Source organism: Nyctereutes procyonoides, unplaced genomic scaffold, assembly GCF_905146905.1.
Source record: "Nyctereutes procyonoides isolate TBG_1078 unplaced genomic scaffold, NYPRO_anot_genome, whole genome shotgun sequence".
Taxonomy (NCBI): domain Eukaryota; kingdom Metazoa; phylum Chordata; class Mammalia; order Carnivora; family Canidae; genus Nyctereutes; species Nyctereutes procyonoides.
The window spans coordinates 32,506,953-32,519,064 of record NW_026575134.1 but is presented as its reverse complement, the minus strand read 5'-3'; the positions used below and the strand labels follow the sequence as shown (position 1 = coordinate 32,519,064).

Sequence of the window (12,112 nt, the reverse complement as noted above, 5' to 3'; positions counted from 1 at the left end):
GGGAACCGTTGGCGGTCCCGAGGCCGCCTCGCAGTGCGCGGGGAGGGGAGCCGGGGCGTCCGGGGGCGCAGGGCCCCCCCTCCCCGGGCCTCCCCGGGGTGCCCCCCTCCCCGGGCTGCGGGTGTCCGCGGAGCGCGGGGCGGGGGCGGAAGGGCCGGGAGGCTGCTGCGTCTTTAAACCTCCGCCGGCTGCTTAGTCACAGCCCCTCGCTTGGGTGTGTCCTGCGCTCGCTCCCTCCTCCCTCTTAGGTCACTCTTTTCAGCCCTTGAATAAAAACTGCACCCAACTTCCCAGGCGCCCTCATTGCCCGGCCGGACCCCAGCCCCCCGACAGGCTCGGGCCGCCGCGCTCGCCCCGTGCTCCGCCGGCATCACCGCCCCCAGCCCAGCCCCGCGCACCGGACCCCGCACCCCGGACCCCCGCACCCCGGACCCCGGCGCCCCGCGCTCGCGCCTCGCACCATGGACAAGTTGGGGTGGCACCTGGCCTGGGGACTGTGCCTCCTGCGGCTGAGCCTGGCGCAGATCGGTGAGTGCCTGCGGGGGGCCCGTGGACGCGGGCGCGGGCGCGGGGGGCGCGGGGCGCAGGGCGGGGGGCGCGGGGCTTGCGCTCAGCCCTTGGGGAGACGCCGGCGGGCAGCACCAGCCTGGCTGGGAGGGAAAGAGAAGGAGCGGAGGAGAAAGTTGGCGGCGCGCGGTCTTGGCTGAGGTCGCCGGGGACGGACGGACGGACCCGCAGAGGGACTGACGCGGCACGAGTCAGAAAGTAACTGTCCTGCGTGCGCGCAACCGGTGTCCGCACCAACCGGCTCCCGCGCCCCAGGGCGCCCCAGGCGGGCAGGCCCGTAGCCAGGTGGCCCTGGAGCAGCTGGGGTGGCAGCCGGTGGTGGTCCCAAGCCTTCCAGAAAGGGGTGCCTGCGTCCTGCGGCTCCCCAGTGCGCCCGGGTTGCAAGGCTCTTACAGTTGGCTCCCGGCCCCGACTCTCCAGCGCTTGTGGGAACTTGAACCAGCTCTGCGAGGTTCTGGGTTTCCACGAGGTGCCAGCCCGGGGCAGGGAGCGCGAGGAGGAAAGGCGGGGACTGAGCCAGTCCTTGCACCCCCCCACCCCACCCCACCCCACCCCACCCCTGCCAATCAGTTAGGGGAAATCCAGGCAGTGATGTGGCTCCTATTCCCGGCCTGGCAGCCTCGCAGCAGGGAGGGGAGCCTGGCGGCGGGGTCCTGTTAGGAACCCTGGAGCTCGGGCTGGGGTACCCTAACCAAACAGGGTCTGTATCTTCAGTGGCTTTGGAGTGGGGTGGCTGCGTGTGAGGTACTCTGGGGAGACTGAACTCCGGGCGTTTCTTTCCCTTTGTCTGTATGTGGACAGATAATTACATGGCTGATTTGCTTATTGCTAGCAAAATTAATTTTTCTTTTAAGAAGCGCCAGCTGGGTCATTAAGACAGCTCAGCCTATGGCTTGATTCTACTCAGCAAGTATTCAGTAACCCTGGCTCTGGGGGTACCAGGAGAGTAAAGACAGTCTGACCTGGGCACTTTAGACTGGGCTCAGGTGGCGATCGAAGAGTTAGATCCCTGAAACAGAAATAATAATAATAATGGTCACAGTAACGGAAGAAATGCCAGCGCCGGCCACCGTTGGCTGCACACTTCCGTCGTGCCAGGCACTGTGCTAAATCTTTACAAGCGTTAACCTTATTTTACCCCCACGGGGGCGCAGTGGGAAGGGTGCTGTCACTAGCCCTGTTTCCCAGGGGGGAGACAAATGGAGGCGCTGAGACGTTAGGTAACTGGCCGGTTTTCACGCGGCTGGAAGACCTGGTGCACGTGTGCACCCAGGTCCGTGAGGCTCTGCTTAGTGGGACTCCGTTGGACTCCATGTGTGGCACAGACGTGGTTGGAAAGAGTTCAGGGGTCGAGGCCTGAGGGGGGGCCAGAGGCCACAGAGGAGGCTTCCAACGTGAACAGAGCTCCACCGAACCCTTGAAAGTCAAAAACGTTTGGGATGGCCAAGAGGAGAAACTCTGGAGCGCAGGGGGCGCCCTGGGCCGGCCCGCCTGGGACCTCTGGGGAGGCCCATTGGCCAGTTACCTGCCGGTGATGCCTTCTGAGGCTCCGGGTTCCTGACTCCTACCCGGTCTCCCTGATTCCAAATATCAGAGCCGGACCCCCCTGATATTTGACACTGTGCCCAATCCTTGAGGTTCTCCCAGACACCAGAGGCTCAGTCCTGCCCCGCGTTTTCATGGTCCTTTTGGACAGCATCATTTGGAGGAAGCGTGACAAAGTGCCAGTAGCAATAACTCCGGGGCCTTGGCTTTCGTGTACTTGTAACGCTGTTTGGAAGGAACTGAGACTTGGAAGGGAGACGTGACTTAACAGCAGCTCGGCTGCGGGGAAGGAGGAAGAGGAGTGGGGTGGGTGGGGGAGGCAGTACTATAGCCCCAGTCCCCTGTGGGGGTGGAGGTGGGGGGGGGAGGAGTCAGGAGGCCTCCAGAGGACAACAAGGAAACTCTGGAAGGGAGCATGGCTTTGGGGAGGAGGAAAGGCTTCCTCCTGCACATCGGAAAGTAAAAAGTAGAGAAATGGCCAACACTGGACCCAAAAAGTAAGTTGGAGAATGGACACTTTGAACGAGGTGTCATACACAGGGGGAAGAAGGTGGCCCTGGGTAGAGGGCAGTGGATGAGCCCTCCTGACGTCTCGCCTCCTCCTGTCTGTGGACGACAGGTCGCTGCTTGGGAGGTGCGCCCCTGGTGTTGAGAAAGAGGGGTTCATCTGAGCGCCCCAGAGCTTGTGGGTGACATGTGCCCTTCTGCTCCCTGTGAGCAGTAGAGACCCCCCCTTCCTGGGCATGAGGGCTATGGCTGTGTTTTCCCGGGTGGAGAAGCAAGAAATGCATCACTGCCGAGGTTAGCATCAATTAAGTCTGTTGTTCCCCAGATACACATTGGACATCTTATTTCCTGCAGAGGCGTATGCCAAGTAGGTGTGTCTGAGGCTGGCAGCCAGTAGGAAGAGGTGCCACTTTCTTCCAAATTACCCCACGTAGGGGCAGCATGGGCCTCATGAAATTCTTAAGTTATGACAGATCCCCTTCCATTCATTCGAGAACTATTTCTTGACTCATTGTTGTAGACTCAGCCATGGGGACTCCAAGGACCATTTAGAAAAACCCTTCTTTTTTCCCATGGAGGAAACAGAAAGAGGAGGAGGAGTGGCTTTTCCCTCTTGGAGACAGACTTAGGGCTGGACATTTCCAACCACAGGTCTCTGAAACACCCCTATCATCAAGGACGGTAATGAGCACCCCCTCTGCCCCTGCAGTGGGCAAAACACTTGTTTCACACCTTAAATGCTATGTTAAACATTCACAATATATATATATATTTTAAGATTTTATTTATTTATTTATTTGAGAGAGAGCGCACATGCACACACACGAGCAGGGGAGGGGCAGCAGGAGAAGCAGGCTCCCTACTAAGCATCCCTCCCAGGCTCCATCCCAGGACCCCACGACCATGACTTGAGCCAAAGGCAGATGCTTAACTGATTGAGCCACCCAGGCGCCCCAACACTCCCCACATTTTTATTAATTTTTTTATAAATTTATTTTTTATTGGTGATCAATTTGCCAACATATAGAATAACACCCAGTGCTCATCCCATCAGGTGCCCCCCTCGGTGCCCGTCACCCAGTCACCCCCACCCCCCGCCCACCTCCCTTTCCACCACCCCTAGTTCGTTTCCCAGAGTTAGGAGTCTCTCATGTTCTGTCTCCCTTTCTGATATTTCCCACTCATTTTTTTCTCCTTTCCCCTTTATTCCCTGTCACTATTTTTTATATTCCCCAAATGAATGAGACCATATAATGTTTGTCTTTCTCCGATTGACTTATTTCACTCAGCATAATACCCTCCGGTTCCATCCACGTCAAAGCAAATTCACCACATTTTAAAATTTTACTCTGCTATATCCAGTTTGAGTTCAGGATAGGAATAATGATGTCGGTTTCTCACCACAAAGCAAAGTTGCTTCTCGAAGCCTGACACTGCTACTGCAAAGAAGAGTTCCAGGTCCCAGGAAGTGGCGTTTCCTGAGCAGTGGCTCTGTGCTAGGCCCTCAGCCGGGCCGTTGGAGTAGGTTATTCCATATGAGCCTCACCACAGTACTGGGCATGTTTGACACTTTCTTTTTTTCTTTTTTTTTTTTTTAAATTTTTATTTATTTATGATAGTCACAGAGGGAGAGAGAGAGAGAGAGGCGCAGAGACATAGGCAGAGGGAGAAGCAGACTCCATGCACCGGGAGCCCGATGTGGGATTCGATCCTGGGTCTCCAGGATCACGCCCTGGGCCAAAGGCAGGCGCCAAACCGCTGCGCCACCCAGGGATCCCATGTTTGACACTTTCTTAACCCCATGTTCTAGACCAACAAATTGAGGCTCAGGGAGGTGGCATGGCTTGCCCAAGGACACACAGCTAGCAAACAGCAGAGATGGGGTTTCCCACTGTCTAACGTTGGAGTGTTAGACTCCAGTGCTTACGCACCTTTGATTCAGTACTTTGGAAACTGTGTGTGTGTGTGTGTGTGTGTGTGTGTGTGTGTGTGTGTGATTCTCCTACCCTCCCTGTAACATGTGACCAGCTAATGTGAAGCCTGGTGTGAATGGCTTCTCTCCCCCCCCCCCCCAGCAGGATGTGGTCTCTTGGCTGCCCTACCCTGGACTGACTCTCCCCAGCTTGGCCACAGCTGTCAAGAGATGCCAACCTAGTTATTTGTTACTAAAATAAGTCAATTCCCTTATCAGAGTCCAGCTGCCCTTCTAGACATGCTCTCATTTGCAGGCTTGGAAAAAAAGGGAGAGGCTGTTCCTTGTCTAAGAGACAAGTTAGGGCAATGCCTTCTGCCTGAAAATTAAGGAAGAGGCTCTGCAGAGGCCCTCACCCTAACCCCGCAAGCATTTTAGATGCACTGACCCAGAAGGGCCCTCGTCACATGCTCCGTGGAAGCCCTCAGTGTTTAGCAGATTGTATGTGGCCCAACGAAGGAAAGTCTCAAGGACCCAGGTGGCGGGCTGACACAGTTGCCTACAAAAGTCAAGGATTTTGAACTGAAAGCCAGTATGGAGCTCCTGGTGACACGCGGCTACCCAAGTGAGATTTCAGATCAGTCTATGGTATCCAGGCTAATGGTGTCAAGCTAGGGTTCCCTGACAGCGTGGAGGTGGTGGGAGGTAAGCTGGCCTGCCCAGCAGTGGCTCCTGGCTGTAGCTGGGGCTGGGGCTGGGCTGTGTGGGGCTGGGGATGGGGCTGGGGCTAGGGCTGGACTGGGGGTGGGGCTAGGCTGTGTGGGCTGGGGCTGGAGCTGGGCTGGACTGTGTTGGGCTGGGGCTGGAGCTGGGCTGAGCTGCTCTGGGCTTGGCTGTGTTGAGCTGGAGTGGGGGTGTGTTGGGCTGAGGCTCGGGCTGGGGCTGGGGCTGGGGCTAGGCTGTGTGGGGCTGGGCCTGAGGCTGAGGCTGCTCTGGGCTGGGCTGTATTGGGCTGGGGCTGGGCTGGGGCTAGGCTCTGTGGGCTGGGGCTGGAGCTGGGCTGGGGCTGGGGCTAGGCTGTGTGGGGCTGGGCTGGGGCTGGAGCTAGGCCATGTGGGGCTGGGCTGGGGCTGGAGCTAGGCTGTGTGGGGCTGGGGCTGGAGCTGGGCTGGGCTGTGTTGGGCTGGGATTGGGGCTGAGGCTGAGGTTGCTCTGGGCTATGGCTGGGCTGGGCTGTGTTGGGCTGTGGCTGGGGTTGCTTTGGGCTGGGGCTGAGGATGGGGCTGGGGTTGAGGCTGGGGCTGGGCTGTGTTGAGCTGGGACTGAGGCCGGGACTGAGCCTGGGGCTGAAGCCAGGGCCAGCTGTGTTGGGCTGGGGCTGGGGCTGCCCTGGGCTGCCCTGGGCTGGGCTGTGTTGGGCTGGGACTGGGGCTGGGGCTGGTGCTGAGGCTGAGGCTGAGGCTGTGTTGGGCTGAGGCTGGGCTGGAGCTGGTGCTAGGCTGTGTGGGGCTGGGGCTGGGCTGGGGATGAAGCCAGGGCTGGGGCTGAACTGTGCTGGGCTAGGACTGAGGCAGGCTGAGGCCAGGGCTGAGGCCGGGGCTGAGGCCGTGTTGGGCCGGGGCCGGGGCCGCTCTGGGCTGGGCCGGGGCTGAGACAGAGGCTGCGGTTGTGTCTCCCACCACCTCGGTTCGGCCAGCTCCACCCAGAGCCTGAAAAGGAAGCGGCTCTTGTGCAAGAGGGAGCCTAAGCAGGTGGTGGATGCTGTCAGACAAAGCATGGTCCTCAAAGGGGATCTTTTCTGCTTCAGAAAGAAATTCTGGGGGATTGCACAGCGAGAGGCCGATGACTCAATTTCCTTTGTGTCTCTGCTTGAATGGGAAGCACACGAGTGTTCTTGAGAACTAGCAGGGAGGGCCGGTGCCTCCTACCTTAACTTCCAACCCTACCTCTTTACTCACGCGTCAAGTTGCAATTTTTCTTAAAAAGCATATCCCACCCCCCCACCCCCAGCAGGCCACCAAGGGTTTGGGAAGCCAGGCCCACCTGATAGAGTGTGGAAGGGGTGCTCCCTGGTTTGTGGTTGTGGACCTTGGCTGGGCACGGACAAAGTGGTCGTGCCTGCCATGTTTCCCCGGAGAGTCAGGCTTTCAAATGTGCAAATGCTCTACCAATTGACGCACGGCATATATTTTGACTGAGCGTCTATATATTTTTCTACCAGTAAATGTGTTTGGTTTCGTGTGATCAGGGGTCAGAAGCTTTGCAAGGCGCTTTGCATAAAGGAATTCACAGCTTTGCAGCTCCTTTGTCAGCCAGGTGTCCGATTCAAATGACGCTTGGCTGAGAAAACGTGGAGAAATACTGGGGAGAAATATTTACTATTCTTCTGCTCTCCACTTCGTGGTCACCCCGATACGGGAAGCACCAGGACAAGCTACGCATTGGAGTCCTGCTTGCTAGAAGTGAGCCTACATACACCGTGGGTGTGCTTGTGAGTGTGTGCACGCCGGAGCCCACGCATCTGCCCGTAGTGTGGGCATCTGCCGGTTGGGTGTCTTCTGTGGGCCCCCCGCTGTGCCGGGCACTACCCGGGAATCACAGGTGTGACACTGGCACCTGCAGCCAAGAACTTTGAACATGGTGCAGCTGCTGGGCGGCCTGACCATCGGAGACTGTGAGGCTAAGGGCGTTGGTGACACACGCAGCAAGGTGGGCAGGAGGAGGTGGCCATGGGGACAGGATGGCTTTTGCATGGATGAAGAAGCAGGAGTGAAAAGGGGGATGTGTCCCTCTTGCCTGCCATCAGTTTACCCACTCTCGAGTATATGAGTTAACGAGCCCATACGGCCAACAAACATTGACGGGCGGCCCACTCGCCGCACCGGGGAGTTGGGCACTGGGGGGGGGGGCTCATTGTCAGAAGGCCACCTCCCTCGCCCCTGAGCAGCTAGCTCACCCTGTGATGTGTGGCTTCCTGGGTGCTGGCTGGCCGTGCTCTCTGGCTTCCACGTACCCGGTTCGGGTAGTGCCCTGCCCCTCCTCAAGGTGTGACAGCCAAAAAGGCCTCTGGACACTGCCAGAGGGACGGTGGTGCTGGCAAAGTCCCCTCACGTTGAGAATCTGGTGTCATACGATGGCAGCCATTCCAGTAAGCTCGTCTCTGACAACGTGGTGCCTGGTCCTCATAGGGCCCCTTGGGTAGGATAGGCCCCCCAGCCTCATAGGGCTAAAATTGATTAGCCTCAAGGCTGTGTAGTAAAATCAGGCAGAGAGGCCTCTTTCACTTTGGGGGCCAAGGGGCGCTAATGACTTTCACTCCCCTCAAAGGGGGAAAACCCAGAGCCTGACCTGCCTTCTCTTATCTGACTTCTGCAGCACTGCGGGAGCCCCCTGACACCAGGGATTATGTCACAATCATATTGTGTGTGCGTGTGTGTGGTCCCAGATCCCAGGGTTGGCCCTAGCTGCCAGGAACTGTTGAACTGAAATGAATATGCAGACTACAGAAATAGCTCCATCCTATATATGGAAGCGTGCTGGACACATGCATAAGACAGCACGTCTCTCTGTGCGATAGCAGTGGGGATGGCTGTTTTGCTCAGGGCAGGGGTGAGCAGGGCGCTTGCCTGGTCAGCTGCCCACCACAGGGCTCATGCTCGGTCTGCCCAAACAGGGAGATCACCCATCTGTTTGTGGTTTTGGTGGCTGCTTGCTGTGGCTGGGGACGTCTCTCTCAGAACAGGGTTACCAGCTTCTCAGGCCAAGAAGGGAGTGGAAGCCAGGCAGCATGATGACACCAACCCCTAAATTTAAGCCTCAAAATAAAACACTCCCTAGCAGCAGCCCACTTAGAGATTATTTTGGAGATGCTGATCTGAGGTTGGACTCCTTAAACACCCCCCTGCCCGCCTCCCCCCCCCCCCAACTGCCACCATGCCTGCTTCTGGAAGGTGGTGGCACCCAGGAGAGAAGCAGAAGAGCTTCACAGAAGAGTGTCACCTTCTCTGTGGGTCTCCTGCAGCTCAGGAAGGGGCAAGGCTCCAGGGAAGCCTGCTGTCTGGTGGGGAGCCACACCAGCAACAGCAAACCATGCCTCCTCTCTGTAGAGCTTGCTAAGTCTGGAGTTGCCCACACCTGGGGCAGGTCCTGCCTACCCTACCCAGAGATCACCTGCCCAGTGATGCTCGGACGCAGGGAGTCAAACGAGGAAGGAAGGGATGGGTGTTGTGGGGGGAAAGAACATCTCAAAGCCAGATCTTTCTGAGTTTGGTGTGCCCTGGCTGCCTGGGTGTGTCCACCCAAGTCGGCAAGTGGCCCTCGTGAATGCAAGTGTGGGCATAGATAGGTCCTAGGTGGGTGGGGAAGGCTGAGTCACCGAGGAGGTGATTTGCAAAACCCAGGCCCCAAAAATCTTCCTCAAGTCCTCAGCTTTTGAGAGTAAAGGTTAATTGCAAAACTCCAGTGGGGAGAGATTATTCACATTTGCGATGGTGTCACTGCAAGTCTCCTCTGAAGGTGCCTGTAAGTTCATCTTTCTTCCCCACAACCTTTCTGGACAGAGAGAGCTCTTGTACCTTTTGCACTTGTTTCTTTGTAGTTAGGTGTATATTTTTGAGATAACAATCAGCACAATTAGTAACAATAGTAAATACTCATGGAACGTTAACCAGGTGCCAGGACAGGCACCATTCTGTGTCCTTTATACCGACTTATTGAACTCATACACCAACCTTATGAAGTAGTGGGGTTATCATCCCTCTTTTAAATATGAGAAAACTGAGCCATGGGGAATTTGAGTAACTTGTCCAAGGCCACAGAGCTGCTAAGTGATGGAGCTGGGATTTCAACCGAAGTGATGTGGCTACTGGGAAGCTCTTAGTTACTTCATTCCTGTGCTTCTCGTACACCCAGATGTCAGGGCCCCCAGAAACCCGAATGGGGATATCTGGTAGTATTGTGGTTGTTTTCATAAACTCCACTTGGGAATCAGGTGTGGGTTGGGTCATAACATCCACAGAACTAGTCTTACCCTTCCTTTTTACACGTGATGTCAGAGGAAGGGCTGGAATTGCAAGCATGGAAGGGAAAGAAGTTGTCATGGAAGCTTCTCCCCATTCATACCCTGAGTGACTCATTCATTCTAATTCCTGGATGGAAGTTCTGCTCTTGTCCATATGATGGGAAGCTGGGGAAGAGGTAGGATTGAAAAGGATGGTGGGTTGAGTTGTTTGTTCATTATCGCTTCATTACTTGTCCCCTGGAGGAGAGGTGGAAGTTGCTGATTAGTGTTTCTCCACCACCTAGGACTTTGGCTCATGAATGGCCAAAGCTAGAAAAGGGGTCAAATAGCAGGTTTGCCCTCAGTGCAAGGGTCTTTGGCCCCAGGGCCTTCTCTCCACCAGCTAGAATTGATGAGGGAAGGAGGGAACTGAGGAAGGAGGCCATCAGGAATCAGGCTACAATCACCCTGGCACAAGGAACTGAGCAGATACTAGCAGTGGGCCCTTCTTCACAGCCCTAGCCTAAACCTAAGGGTGGCCTGGCTTCTGTGTGGCCCAGCAGGTGACCTGTGCATGGGGGGAGGTAGGGGAGATGGGCAGGACAAGCCCCCCAAGAAAGGTGGAGGCAGAGCCACCTGAGGACACCTGACACTCGTCTGTGTGTGTTTGGCCTGGGCTCAGAGACTCATCACAGCTTCATTACCCATTTGAATTTCACTTGAGCAGGTCTGCAGTACCTTCTAGGACCCGCACCCCAGCCTCATTTACTACTTCCTCTCTCACTTGAGCAGGTCTGCAGTACCTTCTAGGACCCACACCCCAGCCTCTTTTACTACTTCCTCTCTCAAAGAGAATCTGCAGAGGTGTTAGAGTGATGGCAGTAAAGCCTTGCAGGTGTTTATCATTATGCAAATTGAGATGTCAAGGAGAAATGAACAATGCCATGCAACCAATACCTGGTCTCCTGGTTTGCCTAGAAGGTGGTTTCTGCCCAGGCCCCTGGCCCCAGTCTTCACACACTCCAGAAATATTGAATGAAGATCTCCGACCTGCCAGTCACAAATGCCGGCATTACTGAGTGCATCTGGCTCAGGAAGCAGAGTCTAGCAGAGCTGTGCACTGTCTTACAGCCTGCAGGAGACCAGCTGATGTCACTGAGCCAGCCCCAGCCCACCGGTTTGTTGCATGGTCACATTTTTCATCAGAAAAGGGAAGACAGGGGTTCAGGTTCCTACAAGAGTGCTGGTCACGCAGAGGTGGACCAGACTTTGGGGACAGAAGTGATACTGCCAGAGAAATCTTTTGCCCTGAAGTTCATCTTTGCTGTGGATCTTCTGTGGTAGCACAAGGTATCTTCCCAACGTCACCCTTCGAGGTCAGGCACACCCCTCCGATCTTGCCAGAGAGACTTTTACTCTCCTCTATTGTCTTCTTTCTTTCTTTTAAAGAATTTATTTATTTATTTATTTATTTATTTATTTATTTATTTATTTATTTATGAGAGAGAGCGAGCATGCAAGTGAGTACAAGCAGGGAGAAGGGCAGAGGGAGAGGGAGAAGCAGGGAACCCAGTGCAGGGCTCGATCTCAGGACCTTGAGATTATGACCTGAGCTGAAGGCAGATGCTTAACCAACTAAGCCACCCAGGTGCCCCCATTGCCTTGCTTCTCCTTGATAATTCATAAAAACCCTACATGTATACCTCCATCTAATAGAATGAAGTTTAAGGGATGCCTCTGAGCCGTGTGTGGCCATCTGTTCTCTTCCACTGGTGAGCATATAAGCTCCTTAGGGGAGAGCTCATGCTTTATGTACATCATATGTATTTTTGTCTCATGGTAGCCCCCAGTCATCAGTTCCCCCATTATAGTAGATGCTCAGTAAACATCGGATGACTGAATGAATGGATGAAATTTCTAGATTTGGCAAAGCAACCTTTATCATTTAGCTTTTGTGATTTTTATAGGTTTCTGGCTAATTTTTTTTCATCCTTTTTTTTCTTTCTGTTCTATAAAACCCTTTTAATTTTATTTTTTTCCAGTGTCTCTTTTAGTGAGCCTCAAACTTCCTTAAAAGTGCTTTTCTCTGCATTCTCCCTAATTGGAGTGTATCTCTCCTGAAGTTTGACATGTCAGGCAAGGTGGGGGGGGGGTTCAGAGCTCATTAGGTTTTGTCCAGTAGAACAGGGATCTTGATTTCCTATAAGCCTGTCTGCCTCTGTGCCCCAGCACTTCCTTCCAAATCTGGCCTCCTGTATATATATATAAACAACAACAACAACCACAAAAACAAAAAAACCCAAACCTCAAAATCATATTCTCAATGACACTTAGAGAAAAGATGTTGGCTTTTGGTCACTCTGTGAAAACAAAAAAAGAGGAAGTTGTTTCTTTCAATGGTTTAAAACCTTCTATTCCAAAGACCACTTGTGCCAAATCAGAGGGTTTGCGTGGTATACCGGGAATGCAGAGGTTTGGCTTTGGAGGAGGGCTGTGTAGAAGGAGTAAGGGCTGTGAGAAGAGCCAGACCTGAGGTTTGATTCCCCTCTCTACCACCTCAGAGTGGTGTGAGCTCAGGCCGT

The 12,112-nt window shown here is 54.8% G+C and overlaps 1 protein-coding gene across 1 annotated transcript in view; it reads left to right on the top strand.

Annotated features, from left to right (window-relative positions):
- Window positions 1–270: 270 nt before the first annotated feature.
- Window positions 271–12,112, top strand: part of CD44 (CD44 molecule (Indian blood group)) — a 90,463-nt gene continuing 78,621 nt past the window's right edge. The window contains 1 exon segment of the mRNA XM_055300977.1: window positions 271–528. Within this exon segment, the coding sequence (XP_055156952.1) occupies window positions 462–528 (67 nt within the window). The 5' untranslated portion in view covers window positions 271–461.